This window comes from Scheffersomyces spartinae (assembly GCF_019049425.1).
Source record: "Scheffersomyces spartinae strain ARV_011 chromosome Unknown scaffold_17, whole genome shotgun sequence".
In the NCBI taxonomy this organism is placed as follows: domain Eukaryota; kingdom Fungi; phylum Ascomycota; class Pichiomycetes; order Serinales; family Debaryomycetaceae; genus Lizanozyma; species Lizanozyma spartinae.
In genome coordinates this window covers 169,764-187,138 of record NW_025065064.1, presented here as the reverse complement: position 1 = coordinate 187,138, position 17,375 = coordinate 169,764, and the positions used below count along the sequence as shown (strand labels likewise).

At 39.4% G+C, this 17,375-nt stretch overlaps 7 protein-coding genes across 7 annotated transcripts; 3 read left to right on the top strand and 4 right to left on the bottom strand.

Annotated features, from left to right (window-relative positions):
* Window positions 1–1,869: 1,869 nt before the first annotated feature.
* On the top strand, window positions 1,870–4,950 carry UBA1 (E1 ubiquitin-activating protein; the record flags this gene model as incomplete). The annotated part of the gene is made up of 1 exon (XM_043192448.1): window positions 1,870–4,950. The coding sequence occupies one exon, from the start codon at window positions 1,870–1,872 to the stop codon at window positions 4,948–4,950; it is 3,081 nt and encodes a 1,026-aa protein (XP_043048112.1).
* A 75-nt stretch (window positions 4,951–5,025) lies between these two features.
* Window positions 5,026–10,403, bottom strand: HST6 (ATP-binding cassette alpha-factor transporter; the record flags this gene model as incomplete). The annotated part of the gene is made up of 3 exons (XM_043192447.1): window positions 5,026–8,807; window positions 9,057–9,070; window positions 9,403–10,403. The coding sequence occupies 3 exons, from the start codon at window positions 10,401–10,403 to the stop codon at window positions 5,026–5,028; spliced, it is 4,797 nt and encodes a 1,598-aa protein (XP_043048111.1).
* A 281-nt stretch (window positions 10,404–10,684) lies between these two features.
* Window positions 10,685–11,530, top strand: KQ657_001659 (uncharacterized protein; the record flags this gene model as incomplete). The annotated part of the gene is made up of 1 exon (XM_043192446.1): window positions 10,685–11,530. One exon carries the CDS (start codon window positions 10,685–10,687, stop codon window positions 11,528–11,530), a length of 846 nt encoding a protein of 281 aa, XP_043048110.1.
* Window positions 11,531–11,593: 63 nt separating this feature from the next.
* On the bottom strand, window positions 11,594–12,139 carry KQ657_001658 (uncharacterized protein; the record flags this gene model as incomplete). Its single annotated transcript, XM_043192445.1, has 1 exon — window positions 11,594–12,139. The coding sequence occupies one exon, from the start codon at window positions 12,137–12,139 to the stop codon at window positions 11,594–11,596; it is 546 nt and encodes a 181-aa protein (XP_043048109.1).
* A 182-nt stretch (window positions 12,140–12,321) lies between these two features.
* Window positions 12,322–13,269, bottom strand: KQ657_001657 (TFIIH complex subunit; the record flags this gene model as incomplete). Its single annotated transcript, XM_043192444.1, has 1 exon — window positions 12,322–13,269. One exon carries the CDS (start codon window positions 13,267–13,269, stop codon window positions 12,322–12,324), a length of 948 nt encoding a protein of 315 aa, XP_043048108.1.
* Window positions 13,270–13,807: 538 nt separating this feature from the next.
* Window positions 13,808–15,079, top strand: KQ657_001656 (glucose-induced degradation complex subunit; the record flags this gene model as incomplete). The annotated part of the gene is made up of 1 exon (XM_043192443.1): window positions 13,808–15,079. The coding sequence occupies one exon, from the start codon at window positions 13,808–13,810 to the stop codon at window positions 15,077–15,079; it is 1,272 nt and encodes a 423-aa protein (XP_043048107.1).
* A 118-nt stretch (window positions 15,080–15,197) lies between these two features.
* OPI3 (bifunctional phosphatidyl-N-methylethanolamine N-methyltransferase/phosphatidyl-N-dimethylethanolamine N-methyltransferase) lies at window positions 15,198–15,830 on the bottom strand (the record flags this gene model as incomplete). The annotated part of the gene is made up of 1 exon (XM_043192442.1): window positions 15,198–15,830. The coding sequence occupies one exon, from the start codon at window positions 15,828–15,830 to the stop codon at window positions 15,198–15,200; it is 633 nt and encodes a 210-aa protein (XP_043048106.1).
* Between the last annotated feature and the right edge of the window lie 1,545 nt (window positions 15,831–17,375).

Below are 17,375 nucleotides of genomic sequence, written 5' to 3'. Positions count from 1 at the left end.
CATCTGAGTACCCTCGTAATTGCCCTCGTAATAAGCTTTTGACCAACTTAGCACAAAGTTGACTGCATGCACCTTCGTAAAGTACAATAACCAAGGGTAATCAAGTGTGACAATAAAGAATTAAGTGAGTCAAATCCAAAACTATTGTCAGAAAACAAGTGATGCAAGTGGCTCTAGCTGGTGAATACCATGTAAACCCCCTAAAGTTTGAAGCAATCATGCGAGGAAAGAAAGATCTAAAGAACAGCCTGGTATGATAAAGCATACAAAGGCTGTGTTTTTTTGTATCCTTATTGTTATTTCTTGATTTAGCCACAATTGTTCCGTGGTATTGGGTTTAACCGATATCAATAACAAAAGAATATAATTCCGATATCTCCTAGTTACAATTTCGCAGTCCATTGATACAGTTATTTTTTCTGCTTTATTATCATAAATATTGTTTGACGTTCAATGTTCGACGTTCGACGTATGTATGAACACGGCACTTGATCCTTTCTTAATCAATGATTAGCCCAATTGGCGATTTATTAATCGACTCCGTCAATAAAGCCTCAAACATTCATCAATTGGTTGCGAAAGCGAATGTTTACCCTTTTTTATAATTTTCAATTTGCTATATGATTAGATTGATTGATGCAAGCTCGAAGTCGTCGGAATACATAGAATCAGATCTCAAGCGAAATAATATATCAGATCGCTTATTATTTCCTGAGACGAAAACAGTCCATCATCCACCACACCTTGCGGTGCTGCCGTCTACTCTATTTAGTACTTGGCTCTAAACGAGGATATTAGTCCAAAAAATAAAAATTAATCATAGCTGAGTAAAAATGAAGTTTGCCTATTGAGGCGAATTCCATCTACAGGGCATCACATATTATTAGCAACAATAAAAATGTGTCCAACACGCATAACAATAGGAAAGAATTACGGATTTTTTTAGTTTATTTTTTTTTTTTTGATTTTCATATTTGTGATTCCGTTATTATTTATGTAACATAATTTTTTATGAAATGCCAGGCACAAGCTTTTTAGAAGCGACCATGAAAATGGTATTATAAATGATGAAAATGGTATTATAAATGAGAGATTTTGTCCAAACTACGGACAGGAGCCGGAGATATTGTGCATTAAAGGCAAGCAAAAACTTCATGTCGTGGGTGATATAATATTGAGGGTGGTGTTTGTTATAGGCAATATGAAATAAACTTGTTTTCCACAATACACCAAATGTAGTACGGTATGGCTTATGGAGAGAGTGTTGGAAATATTCCTGTTTCTCAAACTATTTGCCTACAATCTTGAAAGGATTTAATTTTTTTTTTTTCAAATTGCCTTGCTAAAGATGAATCACACACACATATAATGTGTGATCTCACTTGACCTCATTTGTTTTTTATTGGTTGCCGGTTGTCTCTTGCTTGTTGGTAAGGAGTAACAATGTGTTATAGTTGTAAAGTTACTCTTGTGGTGCATTTCCACAAAGTCATTTGAAAAGTCACTATTAAATTCTGTCGGCGTTTCATGCCACGGATTTTTGTTTGTTGACCCCGAACCAAAACTATGGAAAGATTAAATATTTAACTTGTAAACGTAAATTTCTAGAATCTTACTATGCCTACGTCTGTATGGACAACAATTCAACTATTTACATTCATTCTGGCAAATTTACATACATGTTTAAGGTAAAGAATATTTCAAAGGTGGTTGTATCTACACGTGACTACTCACGTTTTTAATACAATCACGTGATTAGTATTCTCGACTTTGTCTCGAACAATTTCAAACTTTTACAAATCCACTCGATTGCCACTATCACTACAACTTTCCAACCATAATAATCATTCGGCGGCAAATCAATACGTTATGTCCGAAGGTATGCAAATAGATTCACCAGTCCCAGTTGCTGATGCAATTGATGAGGGCTTATATTCCAGACAATTGTACGTTTTAGGTAAGGAGGCCATGTTGAAGATGCAACAATCCAATGTCCTTATAGTTGGATTGAAGGGTTTAGGGATCGAGATTGCTAAGAACGTGGCGTTAGCCGGAGTTAAGTCATTGAGCTTGTACGATCCTAATCCCGTAGAAATGGCAGATTTGTCGACCCAATTCTTTTTATCTGAGAATGATTTGGGTAAACGTAGAGATGAAGCGTCAAAGCCTAAATTAACCGAATTGAACCAGTATGTTCCCATTTCTATTGTGAATGACTTGTCTGAACAAGTTTTGGGCAAATTCAAGATCATTGTCACTACTAATGTGTCGTTTGAAGAACAAGTCAGGATCAACGACTTCACACATGCCAACGGGATTGGTTATATTAATGCAGATCTTAGAGGTTTGTTTGGTCAATTATTCGTTGACTTTGGGGATGAATTTACCATAGTTGATACTAATGGAGAAGAACCTCATACTGGTTTAATTTCTGATATAGAACCAGATGGTACAGTCACTATGTTGGGTGAAACAAGACATGGTATGGAAGATGGTGATTATGTTAAGTTCTCTGAAGTGGTTGGTATGCCCAAGATTAACGATGGAACTCCTTTTAAGATTAAAGTCTTGGGTCCTTATGCTTTCAAGATAAAGTTGGATGAAGGTGTTGATTATGGTAAGTATGAAAAGAATGGTACTTACACTGAAGTCAAAGTACCTACGACCATAAACTTCAAGAGTTTGAAGGATCAATTTTCAGACCCAGAATACCTTATTTCAGATTTTGCAAAGTTTGATAGACCAGCTCAATTACATTTGGGTTTCCAAGCATTGCAAGGGTTCCAAACTAGACATCAAGGAAAATTACCCAAACCTTATTTTGAAGAAGATGCCAATGAAGTGGTTAAGATCGCAACCGAATTGGCCACTTCATACCCTAAAATTTTAGGCGAAGGTGTCTCCATTAATGAAGATATTATTAGGGAATTGGCATACGAGGCCACTGGTGATATTCCTGGTATGGTAGCTTTCTTTGGTGGGTTGATTGCTCAAGAAGTGTTGAAATGTTCTACTGCTAAATTCACTCCAATCAAGCAATGGCTCTATTATGATTCTTTAGAATCATTACCTCCAGCCAAGGAGTTTCCCAGAACTTTCGAGAACAATAAGCCAACTGGGTCCAGGTATGATGCGCAAATTGCTGTTTTTGGTAAAGATTTCCAAACCAAGATTGCCAACTTGAAGGTTTTCTTAGTTGGTTCTGGTGCAATTGGTTGTGAGATCTTAAAGAACTGGGCTATGATGGGTTTGGGATCAGGTCCTGAAGGTAATATTATCATTACCGATATGGACTCCATTGAAAAGTCGAATTTAAATAGGCAATTCCTTTTCAGATCTAAAGATGTTGGTAGGAATAAATCAGAAGTTGCAGCAACTGCTGTTGCAGCCATGAATCCTGATTTGAAGGGGAAGATAGAATCAAGGTTAGATAAGATTGGGAAAGAAACGGAACATATTTACAATGACGAATTCTGGAATGGTCTTGATTTAGTGACTAATGCTTTGGATAATGTTGACACCAGAAGATATGTGGATTCTCGTTGTGTCTTCTATTTGAAGCCATTGTTGGAGTCAGGTACTCTTGGTACTAAAGGTAACACCCAAGTAATTGTTCCCCACCTAACTGAATCTTATGGTTCCTCTCATGACCCACCAGAGAAGTCTATTCCAATTTGTACATTAAGATCATTCCCAAGTAAAATCGAACACACCATTTCATGGGCAAAGGATATTTTCCATGAATTGTTCACGGGTACTCCCGAAACAGTTAATTTATACTTGGGTCAACCCAATTATGTTGAAGAGAATTTGAAGGAACAACACGATATCAAGCTGACATTGCAAAACATTGCCACTTATTTGAATGAACGTCCTTACACATTTGAAGATTGTATCAAGTGGGCAAGAATTCTTTTTGAGAAGAGATATAACCACGATATCAAGCAACTTTTATATGTCTTCCCACCAGATTCTACAACTGCTCGTGGAGAACCATTTTGGACTCCACCCAAGAGAGTTCCAGTTCCTTTAGAGTTTGATATCAAAAACCAGGATCACCTTAACTTCATTGTAGGAGGTGCCAACTTGTTGGCTTATGTATATGGTTTGAAAGACCCCAGTGCCACCATTGATGATTATGAAAGAGTGTTGAAGTCTGTTGATGTTCCTGAATTTATTCCTCAATCTAACTTGAAGATTGCTACAAATGATGCTGAAGCTGAGGAAGAAGCTAAAGCTGCTGGGCCAACCTTGGAAAGTGATGATGTGAAGAAGGTTGCCAACACTTTGCCCAATCCATCTTCATTGGCTGGCTATAGGTTGAACCCTGTTGAATTTGAAAAGGATGATGAGACCAACCACCACATTGAATTTATTTCTGCGGCCTCAAACTGTAGAGCATTGAACTACTCTATTGAGACAGCAGATGCTTCCAAGACAAAATTCATTGCCGGTAAGATCATTCCTGCTATTGCCACAACTACAGCTTTAGTTTCAGGGTTAGTTTGTTTGGAGCTCTACAAGGTTGTTGCTCAACATAGTGACATTGAAGTTTACAAGAATGGATTTGTGAACTTGGCACTTCCATTTGTGGGCTTTTCTGAGCCAGTCAAGTCTCCTCAAGGCAAGTATAATGACAAGACATTTGATGAAATCTGGAGTAAATTCGAAATAGAAGGTGATTTGACCTTGCAGCAATTGTTAGACAAGTTTGAAAAGGAAGAAGGGTTGGAAATCAGTATGTTATCTTATGATGTTGTGTTATTATATGCTTCCTTCCAACCTCCCAAGAAGGTTAAGGACAAGCTTCCAAAGACCATCTCCCAATTGGTCAAGGAAGTCACCAAGAAGGATATCCCTGAGCACGTGAAGACGTTGAATTTGGTTGTCTTGTGTTACGATAAAGAAGGCGAAGAGGTTGACGTGCCTTACATCTCTGTTAAGCTTTAAAGGGATAGAATGGAAATGATATAAACTTATTATTAATAATTGTTGTATGAAAAGAACTGAAATAAACGACTCAAATTAAAAGATATTGTGCTTTTCACAAACCTCATTGTAGGAACCGTTGTCGATGATCTTACCGTTGCTCAACACCATGATGGACTCAAGCTTCTCCATCAACCGGTTATCGTGAGTGATGGCCAAGATGGTCATCTTCTTTTCCTTCAGGATTCTGGTGATGGCATCACCAATGAGGTCTGTGTTCTCCACATCCAAGTTCGACGTGCATTCGTCCAACACGAGAAGTGTAGGGTTCTTCATGACCGCGCGCGCGATTGCAAGTCGTTGGAGCTGTCCCCCGGAGAACAACAGGTTTCCCTCGCCGATCCGGGTGTAGATCCCTTCAGGCAAAGATACAATGTAGTCGAACAAGTTGACTAACTTGAGGACCTCAAGCACGGCAGAGTCGCGGATGGTTTGGGAGTTTTCGATTCCATAGATCAAGTTCTCAAAAATGGTTCCTTCAAAGAATTTGGCGTGTTGTGGAACGAACGATATCTTTGACCGTAACCAGTAGGTGTCGATGTCTTTAATATCTTGGCCCCAAAAGTAGATCATGCCGTTACTTACCTCGTACAACTTGAAGAGAAGCAAAGCAATGGTGGACTTCCCAGATCCAGATAACCCAGCGATCCCCGTGACTGAGCCTTGCTTCAATTGGAATGAGACTTTGTTCAAAACTTTTCTCGATGTAGGAGCGTATTTGAAAGTTGTATCTTTCAACTCCACCACCACTGGTGTGTTGTTGGTCTTTAAATTCTTCAAGGTTCCCCTGGCGACATCTTCGTCAATGGATAACTCCAAGAGTCGAAGGAACGCATTGCCCGCCTTCTTGCCCTTGGCGATGTCTGGGAACTTGTACAAAAGAATAGATGCTTGCGAGACCGTGAAGATGAACAACGTTACCACCTGCAAGAACTGGGCCCTATTGTATTCCGCCGTGGAGATCAACTTCATACCAAAATATAAAAGGGTCCCCGTGGCTACAGCAGTGCACAACCCTGTCAAGGCAATACCAAACCCACTGAACACGGCTCTGGAGGTTCCAAATGCCTTGACGGGGATAAGCTCTCTGTTGAACTTACGGGCGAAATAAGACGTCGAGTTGTTAACAAAGATCCACTTGATGCCTTTGTACGTTTCATGAACAGAGTTTTCAATGTTAGCCACAGATGTCTTGTATCTGTTTTCAAACTGTTGGAATACCATGGAGTAAGTTTGCACAACAATCATCACGAGAGGGATGAAGGAGATCCCAACCAAACTGAGTTTCCACCCAACGATAAACATCCAGACTAAACCCGCGACTAACATAGAAACTAACTGGAAAATGGTAGGGAGAAAGATGGAAATAAGGTTTCTCAAGTCACGAGCATCGTTCATCAATAAACCTGTGAGTATAGCGGGTTTGTTCAATGGGTCGGCAAAAAAATCCAATTTTCTGTCGTTAATGGCTTCAAAGATTGTCTTCTTCATGTTGGCTACCCATTTTTCCCCAGCAACTTCCATAACAAACTCCGCAAGGTAAGTAGTCAACCCGTTACCAACAGATATACCGATAATAACACACGACCATTTAAGCAACTCGTGCTTGTTCGAGAGCCCGACCGAAACGTTCACCATGTTCACCAATAGTTTAGCAAAACAGTACGAGAAAACGGGCGTGAAGGCGGCGTTTACCATGGCCAACACGATCCCAAGTAACACGACCGATAAATGCTGGATTTGACTTTTTGACTTCATGAGAATCGTAAATATCGAGACCATTGCTTCCTGTTCATTCTTCATCATCTTCTTCTTTGTCTTGTCGTTATCGTCTTCGTTGACAGGTTCATTCTTCTCAAGGTCCTTCAAAATGTAAGGGCTGTGGATGAAATCATAAGAATTACGCTCGGAATCTTCGCCCTTGTCCCTGAATTCATCGTCTTCTGCTTCGTCTCCGCCGTTCATCACGACCGCGTGCTTATATTCGCGAATGGACTTTATGAGTTTGGAATCGGCTAAAGACTCAAACTTTCCAGCCGCACCAACCTTACCGTCTTCAACTAAAACAATGTTATCTTGCGGTTCAAGGTACTCCAAATCATGGGTAATCATGATGGTCAAACGTCCCTTTCTCCAGTCACGAATTGACCGCATTAACTTCCCCTTTCTTAAACTGTCCAAGGCACTTAAAGACTCATCAAGAATAAGAACGGGTGTGTCTCTCAATTTGGCTCTGGCAATCTCAATTCTCTGTTGTTGACCTCCAGACAAGTTCCTAGGTGTAAGCATAGAATCAAAGCCATCTTCAAAGTATTCTATCACGTCGTCGAGTAAAGCAAAATTGCAAGCTTCTTGAATATGTGGAAGGGGTACCTCATCAGTAGTTTCAAACCTGCTGGCTACAGCCATGCATATATTATCTCTTACTGTAGCGTTGAAGATTGTACTAGACTGGGAAACGGTAGTGATGAACGAAGAAAGCATTGAGGTGGAGTAATTATTAATATCAACGCCGTTTACCATAATAGAGCCAAATTGTGGCTTGTATGATTTGATAAGCAACTGGAACATGGTAGATTTACCACACCCTGATTTACCAATAATGAAGTTGAGGGCACTGGAGTCAAATTTGGCAGACACTTTATCCAAAACTATGTTTTCTCTGGTGGGGTACTTGAACGAGACGTCTGAGAACTCAATAGTGTTATTTTCAACGGAAATGGGAAGCTCTTCTGCTTCCAGGGTGGCCTCTGATTCAGGAGTTTCCTTTATGAACTTTTCAATTTCAGCAGCACCAGCTTTAGCTTGGTTAATCTTCTGTAAAAGAGTTGAAAGTTGGGCAATGTTACCTCCGAGTAACAAACATGAAGTAAAGGTGGTGAAAAGCTCAGAAATCGAGATTCTTTTCTTTTCAATTTGGTAGTTACCCCACCAGAACCCTTGGACAAACATCATTAATACAAGGCACTTGATAACACCCACGTTGATGGAGTTGAAATTGGCATGTTTTACAAAAGACTTAGTGGACAAGTCTACGCTCTTCTTGAATTTGGCCATTTCTACAAATTGGCCATTGAAAACCCGAACAATCTCAGCAGCATTAAAGGCCCAATCAAGAACCTTGGATCCTTGGGCACTGTGGGAGTTTTCGATTTGCATGGCTTTGAATGACAATGACCCAAATATAGTCGTAGAAAATCCCATGAGAGGGATACTTGACATCATGATTAAAGCAACAGACCAGGAGTGGTATAGAGCAGTAACAAGCAAGGCGATAATTCCTCCAAGACATAAAGCCAACCCTCCCAAAGATTCGGCACAACCAGAACGTAATTCTTCAATAGAACGATGCACTTGGGTCAATTTCCCGCTAAAGTTATCGTTCATATCAAAAGAGTCCATTTTACGTTGGAGCAACAGATTGAACACGGCGACTCTTGCCCTTTCCTGTTGTCTTTCACCAAATTTCATCCAGAAATAACATCCGATCCAACAGAACAACAAATTCCCTACCCCAGTTATCATAAGAATACCACAGTACAACCTTATCTTATTCATAAATGATGTAGCATCTGGAAACTCTGGGTCTTTGGCTAAGAACTTACTCATAAACTTGAAGATCTCACCGTAAAGCATGGTCTGACCTGGAGTGGTTAACGATGCGACTGCGAAAAATGCAACTCCTACAGCTAAATAGATGTAGTCGCTTCCAACTGTGAACATAAGCATACTTGCCTGTGGAGCCTTTGGCTTCTTCTCCTTGTCATCCTCTTCGGGGACGAGTTCTGAAGATAACTTGGTATTGACATCGAGCTTATCTGCAAGCGTATTATCATCAAAGCTCGAAGGAGCCGTGAGGTTGATAGAAACTATCTCTGTCTTTTGGTGGTGCGACATTGAAGACATTTCAATCAAGTTAACCGAAGTTGTAAAGCGAAATCATATCAGATGGGATATTGACGATATATATATAGAATATCGCCAACGACCTATATATAGAGTTGGGTTCATCTGCTTGCTTTCTCCCTAACTTACCAATTGGGACGAAACATAGATCTTATTGTGACGGTTCTGGCAAAATCTAGTTTCAAGTTTTTGAACAGTTACCCGATTTGGGTGCCTCTATGGTGCGAGAAACTTTTTGCTCCAAGCGATTAGCACCTCGCACGCCAAAAGCGGTTGTGTAATGAAGGAGAAAGCATTAAATGAGGAAGGGCAAGTGACAATTAAAGCGTTTTAGGTAAAGGTAGGTGCTGCACTATGTTTGCCTAAGTGGGCCACAAACACAAATGCATAAAATAGTATTACACCAATGGAGTGCTTTGAGCAATGGCTGGATGGATTAAAATGGTTACGGTGTTAAGGGGATTTAGTTAGGGCCTTTTCCGATGAAGTAGGGGTGACACATCAAACGCATTCGAAGACGCTTGTACTGCAAACAATGAGTGTGCGGATTGAAAGTTTGGAGTCAGGTCTCTTTCCTTTTCAAGTGCTGCGACTTGGGTTCGCAATCTCATTTCGGTTTCGTGGTGGTTGCGAACTTCGGCTTGGAGCTTGTCCACAAGCAGTTGTTGGTGTTGAAGATTTAGAGAATGACGATAAGATGAGAATGCTTTATTTGTAAATCCCAATCCTCCAATAAAGAATGCCACAACTATTATTACAAACTTCCAACTGATTTTATAAACGAAACCGTTGACGATGTCGGCAAACGCCTCAGCAGTTATTTTTGCAGTGCCAATCTGTTGTGGGTCGCGGTTCATACATTTGAACCATTGGTCGCATGATTTCTCGAGTGCGGGAGGACGCTTAACTCCGTCACATTTGTTGCGGTAGTAGTCGCGGGAACAGTGGGATATCTCGGTCATCACCTCGGTGGTGTAGAGATCGATACGGTGGTCAACGTCGCTACGAATGCCCCGGTACAAAGTGTAAGCAAGAAATATTATTCCAACGGAAATGAGTGCATTGAATGCAAGCTGTAAATACAACGAGAGTGTGTAGGGGACCATAGGATTAGCCAACCATGAGTATGGTTCATCGGATGATGATGCTGTTGTTGTTTGACCTTGTGACTTGGGTTTCTCACAAAAAACGTTTTCATGGTTGTCCAGAATATCAGAATACGAAACAACTTGTTTAAGAGGACTAAAATTGACTTTGGAACGATTCGTGCCACTTGATTTTGCATTATTCTTAAGTATCGATTGAAGATAAACTTTATCAGTAATAAAACCGCTACTATCGCTATCGCTAGTATTTCCTCTAACAGTGCCGTTACTGCTATTATTATTACCATTTCGATTGCGTAACTCTGGAGTGGTAGAATCATCATTACCTCCACCACTAGGTTTAGGCGTAGACATGTTGCCTTCCTCCACCGTAATGAAAGTTATCTCGTGTGTATCGTCCATTTGAGAACTAATTATCTTAAAAGCTCAAGTACTAAAGAACGACCCTCCTCTGTATTTCACCCAACAGACTTCGTGGTTGTACATTTGAATTGCCGATTGTTGATATTTCAATCTCATCGCTTGGCCTGTACATAGTCGAAGTCTGGGGTTCCCCACCAACTTGAACCAAAAGACTACAAACCACCTAGCTTTAGCACTGTTTGATAATCTTTACGTTTGCCTATTTGGCAATATAGGGGGCTACGGATAGTATTGGAACTCGAAAGAAATAGAAACAAAATATGGACGAAAGCATTAGAAAACAGTTAGCTCGATTCAGGAACCACGACGATGGCGATACTGCAACCAAGTATCGCATATCAAAACCCCATAAAACCCAACAACGCAAATCAGTCGTGCCAACGAAGAAAGTCAAGAAACAATATGAATTAAATAGTGACCTTAAAGATCTACAACCATCGCTAGATAAAAATTTGGTCGTGGTCTTCATAGGGTTTAATCCAGGCATACAATCTTCTATTCAACAACATCATTATGCACATCACTCCAATCTATTCTGGAAGCTCTTTAACCAATCAAAGATTTTACCATGTGTCCTTGAAAGATTAATGCTACCATTCGATGACTATTCCCAATGGATACGTTCCGATGGAAGTAGTGCTGTGAAAGCCAGTGATGATTTTGAATTGGTCAAGTGTAAAATCGGGTTCACGGATTTGGTTCTTCGATGTACTAAAGAGGCTCTGGAGTTATCTTTTGATGAAAAGATGGCCAATGTACCACGGCTCATACTGGAATTTTCTCTGACAAATGTGGAAAACATAGTGGTGGTAGGAAAGGGTATTTGGGAGATAGTAGTGAAGTATCTTTCTAAAAGTATGGGAATCAAATTTAAGCTAACCAAGTCAAATTTTGATTGGGGACTTCAATCTCAAAATGCAAATGACTCCACTCATAAAGATCCCAGTTACACTCAACTATTAAGAACACTTCTGAAGTTAGTTGGACACAAGTTTCAGATATTTGTCTTCCCAAACACTTCAGGTCTTGTCACTACGATGAAGTTTGATGAGAAACTACAACTATGGCTTCAACTTGGTGAAAAAATTAAACTGTCAATTAATTAACTTCACTGTACCATTTTTTTCGTTCTAAACCTTTCTTCTACTATATACAATTATCCGGCAGGCTTATTTCTTCCATACCCTATAGAAAGCTTTATCTATGTCATCGTCAAATTTGGCTTTCGTCTCTTCATTGACATCTTCACCATATCGGCCAAAGTTCTTCACAAAAAAGAGATCTACTGCATACCGAATTCGTTTACATTGCTCAACTTTATAACAATCATCATAGAACAAATGCTTTAAGGCGTCTTTTTGTATCTTATCACAAGCAGAATACTTATTCACGAAATCTGAACACTGATTCATTTCACCCATAAACTTCCATTGTTTTACACATTCCAACATCTGCATTCTGATTTCTGAACAATTTACCGCCAGAACAACACCAGCGTTTTGTTGTCTTTTGTAGTCATCCAACTCGTGTGAATATTGTGCAGTTTTTTCATTTTCCAGTAGTATTTGCTCCACGAGCTTTTGTTTGGGCGATGGCTCAAATATGGACGAATGAGGCTTGGGATTGGCCTCGTCAAAGAACTCCTGTAAATCAATAGGTAATTCTTTCTTTATCTCTGCCACGTCTTTTTCCTTTGATCCAAATGGCCATACCATATTTGCCCTAAAAATTTGCAAGATCAGTATTGCTAACTTACAGTTGTAACAATTTCACTGACTGAAATCAATGCATGGTATTTAATGTAATATGCAGTCTTGATATATGGTAGCGCGTATTACCATATGTATATGTATGTAATTATAAAACAAAGAACGGTATGGTCTTTTGTTTTCTGTATCTAGCTTCTATCTAAAATTCCTTCAAAAAGCTTGGATACCTCGATATCAATGAGGTTGGATATTGCTTGTTGGTCGGGCGGTAAACTTACAAGCTGGTGACGCACTAGTTCCATTTTAGATATCACTGCCATACGCAACCGAGTTGCAATTGGAACAACTCTAATAACTTGGGTTCCACTAAGTTTCTGCAACAGTGATCCTTCTATAGAATAGCCATCCATAAGGAATGCAATTCTGGCATCTAACGCCTGAAAAAATTGGAAAATTTTCTCTAAATCTGCTGTTAGAGATTGAAAGGTATGTTGCTTGTGAGGATCTATTAATGATCTGTAGTTTTCTATGAAATCAAGCATATCTCCTAGCACTTTTATAAGATATTCGCCTTGAAAAATAAGTTTATTTCTAGAATTCACAGAAAGCCAAAGCACATCAAGAGTACTTGTAAGATCTCCTATTAAATCATTGATAGGATACGTCATTTCTTCATTTACTTGACTTTTGATAAACTTACGATGGACTTTTAGTATCGAATCATCCAAATACATCACAAGGTTACTCTGTTGAGATGCGCTCAATTGAGCCTCTTTGTTGGCCTCGAAGGCTATATTAAGTTTGGACATGTATTCATCGAAATCTGGGGTTAACAGAATGATATCCACTTTATTGGTGACATCAACTTCTTCCATTTCACTTTCTTCGTCACTCATTATTTCATTAACTTGCTCTTGTCCTTGTTCTTGTACCAGCTGACTATTTTCTCCGTTTGGCCTGACTTCTTCTTCTATAACAATGGTGTTTCCTCTTCCAATCCCCACTGCGACGTCTTCATCGTCATATAGCTCAGGATTCAAATCCATCTCATCTGCCATAGGGGCATTTGGTAATTGTGAAACTTCTTCATTTGGAGCTGGATGTAATGGGGTTCTTGGGGTTCGTATATCGGTCATAATTACGTGGGGCATGTAAGGTTGTGATAATCAATGCAAGGGAAGTGAAAGATGTAATTATAGTGCAAAGTGAATTTATTTAGTGTGACGTAATGTAATGCAATGCACTGGAAGTTTTCGGATTAATTATTAAAGAAAAATATAAAATCAATCGATGTACTCCAGACTATGTTCTTTCAAGGTAAATGTAGTGGTAGAATAATTCTTGCTTTATCATCATTGCTACTCACGTGAGACGCGCTACCTAAATTTATATGCCGTATTTAATATGGGGTCGGCAATTTCCCGTTAGTCGGTCATGTGGTTTAGAATTTAAAGAGGTGGTCGTAAACTAAGGATGCACATATTGATAGCGAATACCAACGTTAAGAAACCGTAAAAGATCCATAGATTCTTGAGACTCATTCTTCATTGTTATCACTGAGTGGATTGCTTTATATAGTATACAAGTTCCTAGTATATTTTTCTTGTTAGTTACTTACTGATACCATCCCGATCTGAGAGTCGCAAGAGTGTACTTAGTTTAATAATAATCACGATGCCCGACATAAATGCCTCTGCAAGTGCTGGAGGCAGTGCCATCGTTGGGTCTGGAGAAAGTGCCAGTACAGAAGATTCTGAGGCAAATCTGATACGGTTGCGGCAACAGTATCTTGAGAAGTTGAGGCGATTGAGGGCTGAATCCCTTAGAAGGACAAATGACAGCAATAATACCAGGGACAAGTATGAAAATTTGGCAAGAGATTCAAACTTGTCCCCAGGAGGTTTAGGAGAACACTGGAAGGGCCTAGGAGTTGTGATAGATCATGAAGAAGACGATGATGACGATAAAGATAGTAATAAGAAGAAAGTTGATCTGAAACCTGGATCCCCTTCTCAAAAGGCAGAAGCGTTCTTTTCATCTCGAAATCCAGATAACCATGTCGCTGAGGAAGCGGTTCGGACATTTTCATCAGATGATACTCATTCGAATAGGGAACTCATTTCATACGAATCTTTCCGGTTCAAAAGACATTCACCCAGGATCAACTACCTGTATCTAGAAGCTACAAGATACCAATATCTCAATGCATATCTTAAACCCAATGCCAAATATGTTGGAGAGCAACGATCAGGAAGAGAAAGATACCGTATTATTGTTGAATTCCAACTGATAGACTGGCAGAATCTGGTGGTCACTGGGTTTTTACATATCACAGGTTTAACTGAAGATCATCCTGAAATCACCACATGTTTCACTGGTGAAATCATTAATAATCCCTTTTTTGATGCTGAAGCTCTGAGGACTGGAGATCACCATGATTATGGATCATCAACATCTTCTGCTTCTGCATATTTTTCTACGATGAATAAATCATACTCCTTTTTGACAGAGAACAAGTCATGGGGATCATACCCTAGAAACGATCTAGAACATTGGAGAAGACTCACTAACTGCCAACATCAAGTTTCAGATACGGTTTTCAAAAAAGAGTTATCGAATATCATAAAGGGTAAACTGAAACAAGGTGTGATTTACATGAGGTGGAAAGAAGAATTCTTACTTCCTGATTCTCGGATTAAATCTATACGAGGAGCTTCATTCGAAGGCTTCTATTACATTGCATTGAACACTGGGTTGGGGGGTACTTCTCACGTCCACAAGTCGTCACGTGCGGATTTCCCATTCCCGGACGGGATCAATAATTTTGTTGATCAATCAGGTACAATCACTGGGTTATATTACCACAAGACTTCAGAGAAATTTCAATCTCTATTCTTAAAGTATGTGGAGGATTACGGTAGTTCTGGCAGATTTGATTTTGCCTAATTAGGAACATGGTTGGTGTATTTTATTTTATCTTATTTTACATAGTTTAATTTCTTTTATTTTATTTTTACTTTGATCAATGGAATCCATTGATAAAATAATACTATGGACATGATTATTAAGTTTCCTTCTTTGCTCTGTTGGCGTAAATCTTAGCAGTGAACGGTTCTTCAAACATTAAAGCAATCTTGTACATGAAAAACACAAACACAGTTACCAAAAGACCTGTTGGTTTTCCGAACCACAATGAAGTTCCCAAGAAACAGAGCGTGGATCCATTGTACATTGGGTTATCGTTGAAATTAAAAGGGAACCCTGTGACTCTCTCGTTCATCAAGATTCCAAAGTAATCACCTAAATAGGTCCCAGTAACTCCCAATGCCCACATAGAAGTCAATACTAAGATATTTCCAAACCCAAAAACACCAGCAGCAATCACTTTGATCAATGTAGACTCAGCAAATGGCGCATAAGTGGGTTGATCTTTCAAGGCAGCATAGTAAATCTCATCTCTAACAATTCCAAGAGAGAATATAGTGGCTGCTAAGATGTAACAACCCCATTTACGGTTTCCAAACGCCAACTTGGTCAAGATATGAGTATTGTATTCCAATCTGGCAGCTATGTTCCAGAATATGGGGTTAAAGGCAATCAGTGCCAATGCCTTATATAAGGAGGGCTCTAGGCTGACATAATCTTGGAAGTTCTTGCCTAAGTACACAACATCATCTACCAATTGATTGAGGGCCATGATTATTTGGTTTATCTGTTTCTAGTAATTAGAATCTAGAACAGTGTAGTCAATGGCAAATTTGGGGTTACTTATATCTTTTGAGAGAAATAAATGCATGTGATTCTGCCTGAGAATGGAGATTCGGTGGTGGAAAAATGTTGGGGAGTAATATCCACCAATGATCGACCACAATCTTCAGATCGGAGATATTAACTTCATGCATACTTAGATACTATATACTAAGGAGAATATAATGCCATTGATCAATTGGAGGTATGTATACATATGGTTTGAGCTTATCATACCGAAGGTGGTATATATCCAAGGGAAATACGCCCGAGCACCAAAACTAGGTATTGTATCCCAGTATGAATTCCGGTAAATTAGTAACGTGACTTCTCCTCGTAATTGAGTTAATATCTGCCGTATATTGATGTCGTCAAGTACATATAACAAATCTTACTGATAAGACTGCTGTATAAAGTTACTTTCTCTTCAGCAATGTCTTCGATGTTAACTGTCTTTTATTAGGTTCGAGTAGAATATACGGCTTTAGCGGAGAATGTCTTATGGAGAAGTAGCAGCTCTATTTTGTAAATTTTACTTTACCCCAATGGAGAATTCTTCAACCAACGCCATTACTTTTTCCCTGTACTGATTGGTAGAAGGACACAGCGCTCTCGATCCTTAGTTCACGGCAATGATAACTGTGGAATTCTCCCTGGCCTTGTGCTCGCTTCTTGTTCTGCCTTGTTAAGGTTTGTGACTTCACTTTTCCACGGTTTCTTAAAAAGTCTCTGCAACAAGTCCTACCTGAGAGCAGAGGTTCATACAGGTAAGCTTATAAAAGATCCTCCATTCATGTTCTGTAGCTTATAACTAGTGCAGGTTAAAGTTTTCGTATGGGTGGTTGTTGCAAAATTAATACTGATAAAAAACACTGAACTCCCTTTCAAACAACGAATGTGTAAGTTTGATGGAGACCACTGTGAAGTGGGATTGTCCGAGGATCTCTTAGTATTAGTACTCTAACCACCCCGGAGTAATCATTACTAATTTATAAAAAATGAAAAGAGGAGAGACTTACCCCATCTTCCCTACAATACAAGCAAAGAAAAAAAAGAGTATTGAGTATTGGTTTCGTTTCATCGTTTCAGGAACATACACATTCCTCCAAACATTTCTCCACATACGAAGCCCAATCAATATGGGAAACAATGTACAACAGCCCCACAAAACATTACTTAAGAGCTGAAATGGTAAGTTTATTTTTATTTTACGGTAGCTTTAAGAGATTCCATAAAACCACAGGGCTTTGGTAAAGAGAATAATAATGGTTTTGATTGTTCCCCCACGCTTTACCAATATTTTGGCCGAACTTTATCCTGGTGGAAGAGTTCTGATAAGGCACCCCACATTTTTCTGCCATGGAGAAGCCTCGTCATACTCAGTATGCAACACAGAGAGGGGCTTTGTGGATCCCACGTTGCATGCATTCAATTTGCGTAGCAAGTTGCTCCAACGCGTCAATTACGCCGAAATTTGAACCTTACAAAATAAGAG